Source organism: Tinamus guttatus, unplaced genomic scaffold (assembly GCF_059628265.1).
Source record: "Tinamus guttatus ecotype Peru unplaced genomic scaffold, ASM5962826v1 Tinamus_guttatus_pri_ptg000035l, whole genome shotgun sequence".
Classification (NCBI taxonomy): domain Eukaryota; kingdom Metazoa; phylum Chordata; class Aves; order Tinamiformes; family Tinamidae; genus Tinamus; species Tinamus guttatus.
In genome coordinates this window covers 10,155,685-10,172,921 of record NW_028288569.1, presented here as the reverse complement: position 1 = coordinate 10,172,921, position 17,237 = coordinate 10,155,685, and the positions used below count along the sequence as shown (strand labels likewise).

The 17,237-nt window shown below is 46.0% G+C and overlaps 1 protein-coding gene across 1 annotated transcript; it reads left to right on the top strand.

The window, feature by feature from the left end:
* The first annotated feature begins 3,421 nt into the window (after positions 1 to 3,421).
* On the top strand, positions 3,422 to 14,821 carry DRD3 (dopamine receptor D3). Its single transcript, XM_010219056.2, has 6 exons — positions 3,422 to 3,706; positions 9,860 to 9,972; positions 11,384 to 11,526; positions 12,376 to 12,572; positions 13,416 to 13,761; positions 14,625 to 14,821. Exons 1-6 carry the CDS (start codon positions 3,425 to 3,427, stop codon positions 14,819 to 14,821), a joined length of 1,278 nt encoding a protein of 425 aa, XP_010217358.2. The 5' UTR covers positions 3,422 to 3,424.
* Positions 14,822 to 17,237: the final 2,416 nt, after the last annotated feature.

Here is a 17,237-nt window from a genome sequence, read left to right as displayed (position 1 = left end):
GGAAGACACAGTCTTGACTGGGTTCACAGCTAAAAGCATTGGTGCTTTATTAGTCACTTCTCATAGCATCATATCCTATATGGGGACTTCATCTTTTCATCTCCTCCAACCAGTCTAATGTTGGTTTTCTCACACTTTTGACATCTAATGAAGATGAGCCCAGTAGTTTCTACCTCTCTGACCTACAAAGATCTCCAGCCAGGAGAGAGGATCTGCATAGCCAGACCCGCAGCGTATTTGTGAAGGTAAGTCATTTCAAAAGAGAAATATATATATATATCCTGCTGGTCAGGATAATTCCTCTCTTTGACCTCCTACCACGCGAACCTCAGGGCTGCGAGTCTCATGCCATGATGATGACCCACTTGGAGCATGCAGCCACCACGCTGGCAATGGAGATCCAATGGGACTGCTCACACCTTACAGGTCCCCCTGGAGAACACCAGCACCAGGTGCTCCAGGCGCCTAGGGGGAAGCAGCTCTCAGAGATCTGACATGGGGGAGACCCACATCTCAAAATGCCCTTGCCCCTCCCCTGAGAGCCTTGGCACAGCAAATCCCATATCATGAGTATGGGCAGTACTCGTGGGGGAAGGCCACATCCCCAGGATCTCCCTCTTTCCTGGCCTTCTCCAGGGTTTCCAGCCTTATTGTATCTCAGGTTTCAGGAAGTTTACTCCATGATTTTTTTTTTCTTTTCTTTTACTCCCCTCTTTTTTTCTTTTTTGAAAACCTATCTCTCTTGATCATATTTTGAACCAACAAGTTCCTTCACTTCGAGCATTGAGGGTCATCTCCTCACCCCACACAATCCACGGTCAGAGCTCCCAGAGCACCCTGCTGACCCCATCCTGCACTGCGGGGACCCCAGGAGCTCTGCTGGGAGATGGACGCTGCCGAACAGAGTCCAGCTGGGCAGAGTCCAAAGCGCAAACTGCTTTTTTTTGTTTGGTTGGTTTGTTTCTTTTTTCTTTTTTTCTCCTTTTCTCCCAGGGAAGCAAACTGAAGGGATTTCTGCCAGTTGCCATGTCCAGGGGGGCCCCCCTGCGCTGGCAGGAGCCTGGTCGGTGGCACCACGCCGTGGCCCGACCCGGGACCGGGACCCGGGCCAGACTGGGACCAGGAGCGGGACCCAGACCCGAACGCGACCCGGGGCGGGCCGGGCGGGGCCGGGGGCGGGCGGCGGGGAGGAGGGAGCCGCCAGGGCCGCCCCGTCGCGCCGGGAGGCAGCGGCCGGGCCGGAGCGGAGCGGGCAGCGGGACGGGAGCAAACCCGAGAGCCAGCCAGCCCTGCGCGGCGGGTAAGTCACCAGCGCCGCCCCCGACCGCAGCCGCCGGGGTCCCGCCGATCGGCACCCGGCCCCTCACCCCGCCTCCGGCCCTGCAGCCCGGCCCGCATTTGCCCCCTGCCTGCCGCATCCCCAGACCCATCGCCCCCGGCCGGACCTACACTCAGACCCTGCATGCTCCCGCACCGGCATCTCCTGACCCTGCTGCAGCACCGATGCCTTGCTCTCCTGCTATCCCGGGACATCAGTTTCCCAGTGCCCTGGTATCCTGCTATCCCTGTACAAAGATACCCCACACCCTGGTCCTCCTCAGTCCAGCTGTGCTACCCCATTGCACCGCGACCTCCGGCAAAGCATGAGGAGGAGGACAGTAGGGGGCAGGGGAACATGGTGGGGCTGAGCATGGGGAGCCAGTGTGCAAAGTGTCCCACTGAGAGAGTAAAATAGCACTTTCAGGTGTGAGGGGCAAGAGGTGAGAGAAAACCCCAAACGAACTGTGTGATGCAGTGCCTTATCCTTTTGGTTATGTTGTGCATACTTGTTCATTCATTTGCCATTGTGGCATTGCTTATCATCAGACAGGCAGCAGCTTAATGTAGCTTTTCTTCTGATGCTACTGAGCTAGCCCTTCACGATCCCAGAGAAGAGAGAATTCCCAGAGCAGGGGTGTGCTGATGTGAGGGTCACTGTTAAATGGGCTGCATCGCTGTGTGGCTGCAGCAGAACCACTTTATGAAGGAAGAGCCCTGGACCTGTCCATAGTGTTCACGCTTCAGCATCTGTGGAAGGGTTAATGTTTTTATTGGAGGACAGGCAAGAGAGAGAGGAGAGGCAGGCACTGGACACTTCAAATGAAACACATGCCATAGGAAATTGTCTCATCCCTGTCCAGAGGGATCTGTGTTCATGGGATAGAGGAAAGTTCAGTTTTGGGCTCATTCAGTCCTTGACCTCTCTCATCAGCACTGCAAGGCAGCAGTGGCAAGTGAGACCTGTTTTAATGACGTATATATGCAATTTATACCTGTTACACACCTGCTCTATCAGGGGTGCATGCATCACACATGCTGTTCCGCAAGGGATAAGGTGGAAAAAGGACTAAAACATTTATGCTGACAGCATTGCCACATGCTACACTTGCCTTTAATGCCTGTCATATCAATGATGAACTAAGTGATGGGAGCACTTGTAGAGAAGGAAAATCTGATAAATGGGATTAAATGTTACAGAACAATCCTGGGACGTCAGTTTTCATGTATCTGGAAAAAGCCATCCTCCCTCTAAGTGGAGAAAGGGCAGGTTCCTGAGGGCAATCAGAGGAGCGTTGTAAGAGAAAAAAGTGTAGAGTACCCTAACATAATTTTGTGCCAAATGACAAGTCGATCTGTTCTTCATCACAGGAAGTATATCTTCTGGCCAGGCATGGAAAACCTGGAGCACAGTATAGAGAAAATGCGAGCTGCACTAAAAATCAAGCTTTGGCAAGCTAGGCAGGGCTGAAACTCAGCAATATTTGAACAGAAGGCCTGGGACAGGAACATACTGCAGGAAGAGAGTAATTCAGGAGGTGGTGCTTACTGCAAGGCAGCCGGGGTTCAAGAGGCTGCTTGAGAATTGCAGGTGCAGCCTCTCTGCCAGGCTGCTGAGCTCTTGATCAGATGCAGCTATTAAAGACATTTCTGGTGAGGGAGAAGGGAGGGTACTCCCCAGAAGAACAGCTAATAGCTCCAAGCATCTGGCTAGGTACTAGTTCATCACTGGATCTTCTTGAGTGCTATGAACTGTGGTCTGCATTGCTCACCAGCAGACAGGTGTGATGTTGAAGGTGCAGGTTAAAACTGTCGCCACTTTCTTTGCAGCTGCGTGAATTGGTAAGATGCACCTTTGAGACACAAGTCGGAGGTGAAACCTTTCCCTCCTCTCTTGGCTTAGATAGGTGAGAAACAAAAGAGGCCAAACAAGACTTTAAAAAGCTCTACCAATGAGCGGGCAGAATGGAGACCTCCAGGTTTGGCTTGTAGCAGTGTCATGAATGAAGTATGGACAGCATGTGTTGGGTACAAGAGGTGCTGTTCTCCAGAGTTATGGTATAGCTCTTATGTTCAGTACTCCCTTTCTTTTTGCAGCAGCATCCCCATGGCACTCTTCACAAGAGTCAGCAGTCATCTTAACGCCACCGACTCTGTCCCCTGTGAGGCTGATAATGCTACAGAGCATAACCTGCCACACTCACATGCCTACTATGCGCTCTGCTACTGCATCCTGATTTTGGCCATCATCTTTGGGAATGTGCTGGTCTGCTTGGCAGTTCTAAGAGAACGCACCTTGCAAACCACAACAAACTACCTTGTGGTGAGCCTGGCGGTGGCAGACTTGCTTTTGGCCACGCTGGTGATGCCATGGGTGGTGTACCTGGAGGTGAGTACATCTCAGAAAAGATCTGGGGTCCTTCGGGGTCTTATTCTTCACTCCCCTGATCTTTGAACATTGGACTGGTGTAAAAATATACTGGATTGACTATGCACAGCATGAACAACACTCTCAGAGAAAGGGCAGCAAAGAAGGGATCCAAATTCCTCATGCACTGCAGCAAAAGCCTGAATTACTGAAGGCACTCCTGGAGAAAACATTTTTACTAATGTAAATCCATGAAGATATGCTACAGATGACATTTTTTGTCTTTTATTTACACTAATTCAAGTAAACTGGTAGAAAATCAGAGTACATGTCTATCAGCCTTAAGCTTGCAGCTGAGCCCTAGCACCCCATTCTCATACTAACAGAGGCAGGAGAAGCCTCTGAGCTGTGACCTCTGTGAAGCCTCATGTTCTTTATATAAGGGGAAAACTGGGCTGAAGAGTAGGTTAAATATTCTGCTGACAGCTGCCCACCTTTGGCTGACCTCGTTCTCTCAAAGCAAAACAGAAGTAGAGAGGGATTTTGCCACGTGCCTATGGACTGTGCAGCATATCAACAACAAGTAGAACAACATACCAGTAAATGCCAGGCTTGTTATACACATGCAAAGACATCTGATGAGGTGGCAGGTGGACAGGCTGACAGCCCTCCTCTGGCACCAGACTATGTTGAAGAGCCAATGCAATGCTAAGTTTTGGTACTGAACACAGGCATTTCCCTGATGTTAATCCAAGGGGGTCTTCCTAACTGTTTTCATTGCAGACTCTCAGGGAGGCTGCAATTAAGAGAACTTGGGCACCGGCTCTGCCTGTAAGCATTATGAGTAAGAGCATTGATGGTCATGAAGATGGAAAGAAGGCAACAAAGAAGGGAAGAATGATAAAAAGCAAGGCATATAATAGGCATAGAATACAAAGGAAAGACATCCTCCCATCCCCCAAATACAGAATTAGGCTACAGATTTTGATAGCAACTGACAGATATAAATTTGAATTTTATTTCAGACTGCTCATACAAGCATATTCCATCCCCTCAAGTATCTTCCAAATGTTAATAAAATACCAATATGGTTTGAATTGGAAAAGTCTTTGCACTGTGGAGATGTTGAAACTGAGGCACATCTGTAGAGCAGATTCTTGCCTTCATAGTGTATCCCAAGCACAGTTTGCAAGTCTGATAGGGCTCTTTCCTGGTCGTGTTTGGAGAAACAGCCCATTTCTGAAGGAGAATTAGAGTGGCTGGTCCAAGAGGTGGCAGATTCACTAAAACAAAAGGAAGAACAACCACACCCCTCTAAGACAATCTACCACTTCCAGACATTAGGGCTGTAGCAATACTCAGGTTTAAAAACAAATAAACAACAAAAGAACTCCCCAAAGTCATTTAGGGTTTGATAACATGCTACAGATGAAGAGAAAATGGTATCATACTTCGGTATGATATAGACATAGAAATTTCCAAGAAATCGTTCAGTCTGAAATATCTTGAACAATGCCTAATTCTCTTCTGAATGCTTGCCAACTCAGACAGCTGAAATCGGGTCATTATTTATGGAGAAGCTAAAGGTGGATGGATACCTTAAGATTTAAATGTCACATGTGAACTTTAGGTGCTTTACACTGAGATTTTAGAGCAGTCATCTATGGCCCAGACCTACTCCACAAATTTTTTCTTATTATTAGTCATGCAGGCTAGGACTGTCTCTTTCTGAGAGGTCTTTTGAGAAGGCTGTGATAGATCAATCATAGGATTATTTTACAATCTCAAAATCCTGATCTTCAACTAATGGAGTTTCTGGTTTAAACCACTATCAGCACCATCTGTCAGGGTCAGTGTGTACTGTCTGTTGCACCAGTACTTCTTCCCCAGCTATTCACTGACCTCTGATGCTATGGTTGACAAAACTACTGAAGTCCACAGAGGTTGTGTAAGCAGTGATTTCATAGCTGCAGGAAACTAACAGCACTCCCCCAAAAAGAAGGTTTTCTTAAGTGAACATGCTCAGATGCACAGCTACTTTGTCTGTTGTTATCTGATGCAATTTTCTGCTCATATTTATTTTATTCATTCCTACCTATGAATACCTCAATGTATTAACCCAGTTGAGTTATGATTTACAGGGGTTCTTCTGTTTATTTTAAGGGTTCAGGAGACTAATCAATTTACATAAGTTTATGAATGCACTTTTTTTTTTTAATTGGAAGACTTTCTGAAGTGTTAGAAAGCTAAATATAACAGTACTGCAACCTGGTGGATAAAGCAGACTGGGAATCAAGAAAGATGATGAGGTGAGAGCCTGACATGAATAGTCTATAGGGAGTCTATATTGTCTTTGATAGAACCAGAATATTGTCTTTGATAGAACCAGAATTTCATCTTGGATTCTATTCCCAGTTCTGCAGTGTGCACAGTGTGTGGTAATAAGAGATTGTATCCGTTCATCTGTCTGCTTTGGTCTTATCAGCTGTACAAGTGGAGAATAATGTTTGACCATCCACCTCACCCAGGCAGTTGTGAGGATTCATTCAATTAGTACTTCTGATGTGCTTTGTGATTGCTGAATAAAAGGCAGGAGAAGGATAAAGAATAGATATCCTGCTAGCATATGAAAATCAGGAATGCATACTGACAAGTTCTAGTTTCTGTAACAAAGATGAGCAGCACAGGGCAAGAGAAGAAAGAGCAGAAATAGAATTGTAAAATATGAACACAACCTATATTAAAAAAAAAAAAGCCTTCAAGCCTTCTGGAACAAAATCTGAATTCTCATGCCCCATGGGTAAGTGTTAACTACTTCATTGACTTCAGCAGAGCTACTCCCCATTTTAGATGTTCTGGCTGGTGGAAATGAAGATGGGTTTTAAATCCAATGCTTTGATCTGTTAAGCATCCCTTAGTAGAAGCTATGGCTTAGTGTGCAGATGGTATGGTTTGAATGTGTCATCCTGAGAGGGTTCACTTCAGAGCCATCCTCACCAACACATTTTTTCAGTTTTAATGGCTGTTATTCCCAGAGTGTCTCTTTGGGCCTAGTGTTTGACTGCACTGAAGACTTAGAAACTCCCTCGCTCAACCGCTTTCACATCAACTGGGTCAGAGGCAGCTGACTTTCATGCAAATGCCTGACACAGCTCCCTGTGAAATACTCTTCACAGTCCACAAATGACACAAGCACACACTGCATTGGATTCTGTTGCAAACTGAAAAACCACTCCTTTCTCCATCACATTGCAAAGATTTTCAGTAGTCATAATCCTGGGGGGCAACTTTCAGATGGTAAGCAGACCTCAAAATATGCAACTGAAGCAAAACTGGTTTGGGATTTCTTTAAACACTAAACGGAACTTACCTATTAAGAGTCCATCACAGAGCTACAAGGATGATCAGAGGCCTGGAATATCTGCCCTATGAGGAGAGACTGAAAGAGCTGGGCCCGTTCAGCCTGAAGAAGATAAGACGGAGAGGTGACCTGATCAGTATATATAAATACCCCAAGGGAGGCAGTGAAGAGGATGGGGCCGGCCTCTTTTCAGTGGTGGCCACCGACAGAACTAGAGGTTATGGCCACAAACTGAAACATCAAAAGTTCCACAGGAACTTGAGGAAAAATTTCTTAACAGTGAGGGTGACAGAGCACTGAAACATGTTGCCCAGAGAGGCTGTGGAGTCTCAAAGCCCGCTTGGACATGGTCTTGTGCCGTGTGCTCTAGGAGACCCTGCATGTTCAGGGTAGTTGGACTAGATGATCTCTAGAGGTCCCTTCCAACCTTAACGATTCTATGATTCTAAGGTTCCTGATTTTGGAGGCGGTAGCCTTCAATTTACACACCTTCTAGATCACCTAATTATGCAAAAAAAAGCTCTCAGGGATCTTTTTTTTTTCCATAAATAAAAAAAAAAGATTCCCAGAAGTATCAGAATACTCGAAAGCATGACTCCATATTGCATTTTGCAAGCTCATTTCCATTGCTCTTCCACGCGCTCTGCTCTCCCATGTGCTTTTCTGCAAACAGTGTCAAGGGTGTCTCCTAGAAGCCTGCTTCATTCAATACCTGACATCTAACAAGCTTTTCCATAGCAGGTGGGTCGAACAGGGAACCCTCCTAAAGCCACACCTTCCCTCAACAGGTTTCCTTGCCCATATGTCAGAATTCTGGCACAGAAATGGTCAAAAACACTTCAATTTCTAAGAATTATTCATTAAAGAACTCTGAAAGGAACCTGTGCAGAGAGTGATTTTTTCACTTAAGTAAGAGCATTGGAGCTGTGTCTCTTTACTCATCCTTTCTAGGCAGTGACACCTGCCACAGAACTGGAAGGCCTTAGTAGCAGATCTCAGTCATAGCCTCGTCTCCAGTCTGACATGGTTTTGTGTGCATTTGGGTACCCAGCTCTTGTATTAGGTAACGTAAGTGACCTAAGCTAAGGGACCAGGTAGCTAGTGTAGCTTGGGCAGGGGAGGAATAGAGTAGGAACACGCTATCACCTGCCCACTCTAGGAGAAACAACTTATAAGAAGCTGTTTCATCTGTGACGCCTTTAACAGCTTTTCACAGTTCTGAGAGGCCCCGGACTCCAGCCCAGCAGAGAACTGGAACTTTTTCACAGAATACCTCAGGCAGGAAGGGACATCTGGAGGTCTCTGGTCCAACCTCCTGCTTGAAGCAGGGTCCGCTGAGGTCAGACCGGGCTGCTCAAGGGTTAATCCAGCTGAGTGTGGAAGACCCCCAAGGATGCAGCTTGCACAGCCTCACTGGGTATCCAGCTCCTCCCCCTCACTGTCCTCAGAAAGTTTTTCTTTATATCTGGTCTGGACCTCTGTGGTTTCACTTTCACCTATTGTCCCTCATCCTCCTGCTACACCCTGCTGAGAAGAACCTGTTGCCGTCTTCTTGGAAACCTCCCCATAGATCCTGGGAGGCTGCTGTTAGGTGCCCCCAAAGTCACCTCTTCTTCAGGCTGAACAAGCCTCATCCCTCAGCCTCTCCTCAGAGCACAAGTAGTCCAGACTAATATTCCAGGCTGCCTCTGTGCAATGGGCTTACTCTGGTTTATTGGTGTCTTTCCTGGACTGGATGGTCCAAAACTGGATGCTGTACTCAACATATAGTTGAAATGTTAGTAGAGACACTGCAAGCTAGTGAAAGTTTCTGATTGATAGATTCCCTGCTGAATGTGCAAGTTCTGCAGAGTTTGGAGGATAAAACCTAGGCCTCCTGCACAAGACAGGCAAAACCACACTACTGAAGCAAGTATTTCCTTATCTCCTTCTCTCTTTCGTGGTTCTTCCTTTATCAAACAGTGCAGTAGTCAGTTCATTTGCGTTACTCATTTAAGGGGCTTATCATCTCCTGTATGGAGGAGGTGCTTAGGCAGACCAGCTACTCGGAGCCAGGCTATCACCTCAGCCTCTAGGACTGACACATCCATAGCAATGCCACTCAGTGCTTGGGGTATCTTTTTTTGCATTGAAAAGATCATCGTCAAGAACTTGATGGCTGGGCCAAAAAATGTGTTTCTCCATCACAAATACTGGCCACAGCTGAGATTTCCGCATCACACATTTTAAGACTAAAAATTCAAAATAACCAGAACAAAATCTAGAGGTGGTAGCAAACCAAAGCCCTTCATTTGAATAGCTTGTGAGTTCTCATTCAGATATAATCATCATAATCTGTAACCGAGGTAAGAATCCAAATAACATTCTGGAGCAGTCTTGGGTCTCTGTTCTGTATTTCACACATATATGCATAAAATTTGCAGCACTTTTCCAGTTCATTGGCTGCAAAACAACTTCATCAGTTAAACTGAGAATCACTTTCAGTCTCTAGATTTTTCTGATATAATCCTTAAATGAACAATGTATGCAGTGATACCATATTTCATTCAGTTTATCATACTAAGTCTTAAAGAGAGAGATGCTACTTTTTTCTTTACCTTGCCTTCCTTTTAAAGAGTAAATAAGATTTTCTGAGCTTTTGTGTGATGATGAGCATAAAATAAGTCCCTTAGTATCCCATGGCACATCACAGTGAATTTGAATACACTGTAAATATTTGTCTAGCTACTGAGATGCTTGGAGGAGACCATTATATATAATATATTATTACTCCATGCAGAACAAGGCTGACAATTTTGTGATTGCTGGTGCAGGTGACTGGAGGAGTCTGGACTTTCAACCGTATCTGCTGTGATATCTTTGTCACCATGGATGTAATGATGTGCACAGCCAGCATTTTAAACCTCTGTGCTATCAGCATTGACAGGTAAGAGCTGGCAGCAAAAGCAGGAATGCTCTGGAAGTGGGGGTGGGTGCTGCACCCAACCACAGAAAGGACAAGGAAGTGGGGTACACACAGGCAACATCTTAGTGTCTCTAGGAACATAAAGATTCCTGCATGTCTATTGCTGCTACTACCATTGTTACTATGACTCTGCCTATCAAGTGTGAGAATGTATTTGCACTTAGGAAAGGGGCAGAGAGAGACACAAGTCAAAAGAAGCTCACCAATAGGTAATCAACCACATCCACATGCTTTTTGAAGGTGAAAACCAGAGATGGTCATCTAATTCCCATTGACTCTCAAAGACAGGTGCAACTTCTGAAGATCTCTTTCATGAAGTTTTAATAAAGTTTCAGTGTTTACACAGGGTCTGTTTTAGAGGCATACTACTCAGGGTAGCTCTCTGAGAAAGGATGGGACTAGAAATGGGACAGTGCTGTTGGCCAGAAGAGCAGGCAGACATTGGGTTATGACCTTAGTCTTGCCTTTTATATATATATCCCCTTTTATATATATATCACAAATTAGGCACATGCTGGGCAACAAAGAGTGCTGGAGGGTAAGAAGACATCCTTACCTAAGAAGACTGCACTATCAAGACAAGACCTTGGCACATGTGTTGCTTCAAGGACTTTTCCTTGACTTCCTGCTAGCAGGGGTAGTGGGAGAAGGAAAGAACACTGGATGTTGCATCTTTATAATACACGGGTCAGGGATAACTATGCAAAGCAACTATTGCCAATGGCCTGGTCCAGTGTTTCTCCAGGGGAGTCTTTTCCCCATTTAACTACAGTCCATGTCTACTGGGAGCTGCCCCTGAGCTGTCCTCAAGGCTAGACTTCCTGTGCCTTTCTGATCACGAGCTCGCCGAGCTGCAGCCTCTGGGGCACTCCAGCTGGTGAGGAGACTGGTGACATGCCACAGGAAATCAGTCCTCTGGCCATCAGCAGAAGCGAGGGCAATTGAGACAGAGAGAGCAGCAGTCTATGTTTGCTCCAGGGACTGCTCTTTCCCAGCAGGACAGCTATAATCTTGGTTCCTGTACAAGGACCTCTTGGGAGGTACAGTTTTGCAATATTTCTAGGTCCATCTGATATGTCAAATCTTGTATCTTCACAATACCAGCAGTTCTGCAAACTGTCTCCCCCATGCTGCTGATTAACTCTGATTTTCTCTGCTCCTTTCCTCCCCTCCACTCCCCATTTACCATTTTTTATGAATTGCTGATCTCATCATTTGATCTGTTCTTACCCTTTCCTCTTCCCTCTCTTCACCTCTTCCACCATCATGTTTGTTATGTGGCTCACACTCCTCCCTTTCAAAAACTGGTCCTTTTCCTCTTCTTCCCCTCCATTATCACCTCTCCTTTCTCTGGAGCCGGTTTGGTCCACAGATACACTGCAGTGGTGAGACCAGTTCAGTACCAGTACAACACTGGGCAGAGTTCCTGCAGGAGGGTCTCTCTCATGATTGTGATGGTTTGGATGTTGGCGTTCGCAGTGTCATGCCCTCTCCTTTTTGGCTTCAATACTACAGGTAACAGCGACATCCAGAACAAAGAAGGGGGTGGAAATGGAGGTGCCCTATGCACGGTCAGGTTATTTAACATGGGTCCTGCCAATTTTTCAAGCTACAGAAAATTTCATGGAACTGAAAAATATCCTGTGAAGGGAGAAGAAAATCTCCAGTGCTAAAGATATACTCTTCTATAAACTTGCCATTTGTTTAGACAGCATTGGCTATTGCAGTGGGGACAGAACTCCCTGTTTTACTAGCCAGTCACTGCCCTTTGAAGTATCCTGGTCTAGAAATCCCCCCAACATGATTACTCTGTACACAGAGAAATCTCCAAACATACAGCACCTCATACAGCAATCTCCAAACATACAGCACCACAAACACACACCAGAAATACTGCAGTTAATCTTGCCAATAATGGCATGTCCAGAAACAAAATTTTAAGTCTCATGAGCAATGCACCAAGCAAGCCACATTTCCAAATAGCAAGGGTTGCACAGTTTTGGTGCTGCTTGTGAGAAATCTGCTCTGCATCTGATTTGCTATGTGTTTCCTCACCTAATCCTTGGAGGAGAGCTCAACAGGGTGGCTCTCAAAGAAAGGATGGGACTAGAAATGGGACAGTGCTGTAGGACAAAAGAGCAGACAGCTGTTGGGTTATGACCCTAGGTAGAGTCCATTTCAAGCATCAGTTAGGTGAGTGGGCAGGCCACAGCATGATTTACAATAGCTGAGATGGGAGACGCTTGTAGTCCTTGGACTGTCTTTGTCCACAGCTGCCTTTTGGCTTGCCTTGACACACTGGAGCCTCCTTGAATACCCCAAAGCTGCTCAGTCACTCCTCTTTCTCTCTCTTCTCCTCCCTAGGGGATCCAAGTGTCTGTTCCATATCCAACCCTATTTTCGTCATCTACTCCTCCTTGGTTTCCTTCTACCTTCCCTTCGTGGTGACCCTGCTGCTGTATGTCCGGATTTACCTTGTGCTAAGACAAAGACAAAGAAAGCGAATCCTCACTCGGCAGGGCAGCCACAGCACCAGCACCAGGCTGTCTTATACACACAAAGTAAGACCCCCGTGAGTGCACTGGAGTCTGTCAGAAAGGACAGGGCCTCCTCTAGTCAAAGGATCAAAGCACAGAATGGGATGGGTGTAGCATTGCAGAAGCTCCAGTTAACTTCTCTTCCAGTCCTCCAGAAAGTAAATATCCCATGTGTGTGTCTACCCTCTAGAAGCAGGCCACTGGGAAAAGGTATAGACTACATCAGTATTTCTTCAGAGCTGTGCTTTTGCAACCATGCAGAAGTTTGGGCAATTTCTTCATTTATTGATTTTTCACTATATAAAGTTCCATTCTTAGAGTTTTGCAGATCCTAGGTTATTAATAAAAATCTCTTAATCTCAGTGATTTAAGAGGTCAAATGCTCATGATGCATGGGAGCATTTGCTGTGCTGACTTTTCAAGATGATATATTATGCCCATTTCCCAGTGTCACAGAGGGGATGAACGGGATCCCCTGGTCACACATATCTGTAATCCCATTTGTTTTACCCATTTTTTTCACAGTGAAGCTGCATTAAAAAAGAATGATGATGTTGAGGAGAACAGGGACCATCTGTGGCCAACACAAAACAGAAATGAAAGGTTAGCAGAGTGAGAGTTTCAGCTCTTGATATCTTGATTCTTCACTTTGGAGAGATGAAGACAGGGAGTTTTCAGGTTCTGATTCACCTTTCTAATAAACTAAAGTTAATCTCAGTCCTTGGATTTTTCACCATCTCCAGTGGGTAGTGTTAGCACCTAAGAGATGAATGGGGCAAAGGTTAATTCCTAAAACTACTCTTTATCCTCTGCCCTAGCAAATCGTTTTGATGGTTCCCATTTGCTCTATGGCATCCTTTTTTTCAGGAACACATGGATAGAAAGACTTTGTCCAACAGATGCCAAGGCACCTTTTCACCTCGTCTCCCATTCAAATATGACAGGCAGGAGACATCTGTCAAAAGGAAGTTGCTGGCTCTCATTGGCCTGCAGCGGTACTGCAACTTCTGCCAAGAGGCATCCCTCACTCAGACACCAGGGACTACCCAGCACAATGGGCTGAAAGAGAGGAGAAAGAGCAGGAAGCCAAGGCTGGAGGTGCGGACACTCAGCAGTGGCAAAACCATGAGCTCTTTGAGGCCTGCGCCCCAGTCGCCCCGCCTGATCCAGCTTCGGGAGAGAAAGGCCACCCAGATGCTCACTATCGTCCTGGGTGAGTGAGAACTGCTCTGTCTCATAGGGTGCAAGGGATGATGCTTCGGGACTCAAAAGTACAGGAGTCTCTCCTAACACAAAAAAGCCAGTCTTCAGCTGCCACTGCTCCACAAACTCACAGGGGACAAGGATGGAATGTTTTAGTAACCTAGAGTAGCACTGACAAATGCTGAGAACCAAGTACATCAGTGCTACAGTTCTGCTACAGTTTATTACACTCTTGTTTTAAAACAGTGGCCAACAAGCCCTCGGAGGTAGCAACAGTCGCCTTCTGTTTCTCTTTTTCTCTGGTATTTTAGTGAGCTGTGTATTATTATGAGGTTGGAACTGGCTAAGTTTCCACACATGTACATGCACCAGCTCTTAACACCAGTTATAGAGGGGGAAAAAGCACGGGGCAGCAGAGGAACTAGGTTGTATAGCTGCATGGAGAACCCAGGAGCCCAGAGCCCAGTCACCTGCCATGGTCACCAGGCACACTGCTCTCCTTAATTAACTCCCTTTAATTAATGCAGTGGGCAATATTGCAGCCCTTATAATAATTTACTAAAAAGGCTGGGAGGGCAGCCGTCTTTCCTCCTGAGCTGTGGTCACCTGCTGCTGTCTATCACCAGGTCACACTTCAGTCCTCCCTGAGGCTCCATTAATTCACATAACTGACCCTGAGCAGCCTGTGCTCTTGCAAAGTCCCTCTGCCTCAGGAGCAAACTCCATCCATGGTGTTCACCAAGCGCAGACAGGTGCACAGCAGGCTGCACAGAAGTGGAAAGAGGATGGAGGAAGAGGGCATAGGCATGGGTCTTTTTCCAAGTGGTAAATTCTCTAAAGTCATGGGCTGTTTTCTGTCCTCTTCAATCTCAGGGGCGTTCATAGTCTGCTGGCTGCCATTCTTCTTGATCCACATCCTGAACTCCCACTGCCCTTCCTGCCACGTGCCCCCAGCGCTCTACAGTGCCAGCACCTGGCTTGGTTACATGAACAGCGCCCTCAACCCCATCATCTACACAACCTTCAACACCGACTTCCGCAGAGCCTTCCTCAAGATCCTCTGCTGCTGATTGTAGAGCTGCCACTGAGCTGCTGTGCTTGACCTCTGTGTCTGCACCCACTACTGTTCGCAGTGGGCTCTTGAACTTTGAAGGAAGCTCTTCCCTTCGTCAGAGTGTGAAGCAGTGAGCAGCAGAGATTGGCAAAGTGCTGTCATTTCAGACCAAGAGCAAGAATGCAGTCTGCCTGCATGGCTGTCTTCACTCTCTGAGTCACAGAACTCCTGCTGTCTCCCTGGAAAAGTCTGTCCATGCAACCCGGACAGTTTCAGAACTTGAGGAAATTTCCTCACATTGCAAATGAAACACTCTCCTGTGGTGTCAGTTTGTTCCTTGCAATTAGAGAGGTGGCAACCATTGCTTTGGTACCTTTCACTCGCAGATGAGATAGCGTGAGATGTGCAGCGTTCTGACATAGGGACAGTGTCTCTTTTCTTAATTCAAGGAGCAGCAATATGTTGGTCACTGCTTAACTACCCTACACGCAGTTGTCTGTTGGGACCACTAAGTAACAAACAAGACCTGTCAAGAGCGCTGCTAGGAAAGAATTTGTCCTGTCTTACCAGTACGATATCTGTTATTATAGCACACTGTTGAAGGGGATCTGATGGACTCATGACTCTCCCTTGCCAATACACCCGCTGCCACCCTCTGTGCAGAGGATGCCCATAAGTTCTGGCTTAGAACAGCTGAACAAATATAGTTCATCCATGCTCTTTTTTTCTTCCCTCAGAAATACCTTACAGAGCCATCTCCAATAGTTCCTGGATGAAAACACCAGGCTAGTCCTGCCATATCCTGTAAGCTGATCTCATCTGTGCTGCGCTGCGCTGACCTGATTCAGGGCAGTCTAAAGCTCCTCTCCTTGTACACAATAACCTGTTCTGGTGCAGTCTTGACATATTTTTGTTTCTCCCCTCACTGTACAGGATCTACAGTGACTTCTCAGAGGCTCCAAGTCTCACTCCCAAGACTAGGCTTCTCTGTGCCCTTCATTGCACTTGTTTGCAATGCTTTGGACATAAGTGCATATTCTGTTTCTGCCTTCGTCTGTGCCACAGCTCCTCCACCTGATATGTGTTTCCTTCCTCTTTCTTGTTGCAAGGCCAAAGTATCGTCCTCCTACTCTGAAGCACATAGCAGAACTTCCAGCTTCTTTTTTTAATTTGTTTGGGTTTTGGGGGGACATGCTATTGAGCAGCATGTATTGTTTACCTGGAGACATGTCCTCAGTACTGCACTGTAACTGTGTTAATCCAATAAACACATTTGTAATCGGAAACTTTGATCCCTTTGTAACAAACACTCCTAGCACTTCCATGAGTCTTTCCTCTCTTGTAACCCTTTCAATACTTTCCCTATATGAAATGATCATTCCCCAGACACCCGCAAGAAGTCATTACTATTCCTTCCGTTTTGCTAAGGAAGACAAAAGAAGGAAAGTGGTTTTCCAAGTTACATGCAGTGAAGCAGAAACACAGCTAGGAAAGAAATCAATGCCTGCTGTAAACATCTCCCACAGATATATTCTGAAAATACGGTCGATCAGTTTGTCTGATCTGCTGAAGCAGACATGTGGTAGCATTTTTCCGTCTTCTTACCGGCACTGGGCAGCACAGGACGTACTCAGCACATACACAGGATATTGGGGTAAGGCTGCTTTTGCACCAACCTGGGCACAGATTGCTGCTCTGGTAATTTTCACCAAGACGCTATTGTAATACAGTCCACTGGACACCAACTTCAGCTGCTTTGTACACAGATGTCAGAAAAAAAGTTTTTTTTAAAGGGTGACTAGGTCTGTTTCAAGCACTGACCTAGCATCTCTCAAATGTCACACTGAGTTTGATCTTGCTCAAATTTGAACCTGCTCTTCAAGCAGTGACTCCTCAAATGATTCCGGACAGAGATGAAGAATGCAACATGTGACAAAAGACCTGGTAGTAAGTAACCAGATAACACACAGCTAAAAGGGCTGAGGGAAGCTCTACATGAAAAAACATGATTCCTCATTCAATAAGCCAGAATTGAACTATCAAGATTTGAACTATCAGATCACAGAACTGATGACAACCTCACAGACTGCATTCTGCTATGAAACTAAAAGAAAGCAAAGCAAAACAAAAACAAACCTACATGCAGTCACAAAAATCAACCCCAAATAAGATGATCTCTCTCTCTTCCTCCCTCAGGTCCTGTGTAAGCTCCATGACATGTTTTTTATCGCAGGAAAGGTCATGCAGCTAATACAATCAAAAATGCAGCAAGTTGACAGTGTCCTCCCTTCCCTGGAGAGTCACAGGAACAGCCAATAAACCCCCCAGGGCCTGTATTTTGCCTCTGTTCCCAGTATTTGGAGCAAAATATCCCTCATTTTGTAACCTCAAAGTCTCCTGCTAACCCTCATTTTCTACAACATTTTCCTCTT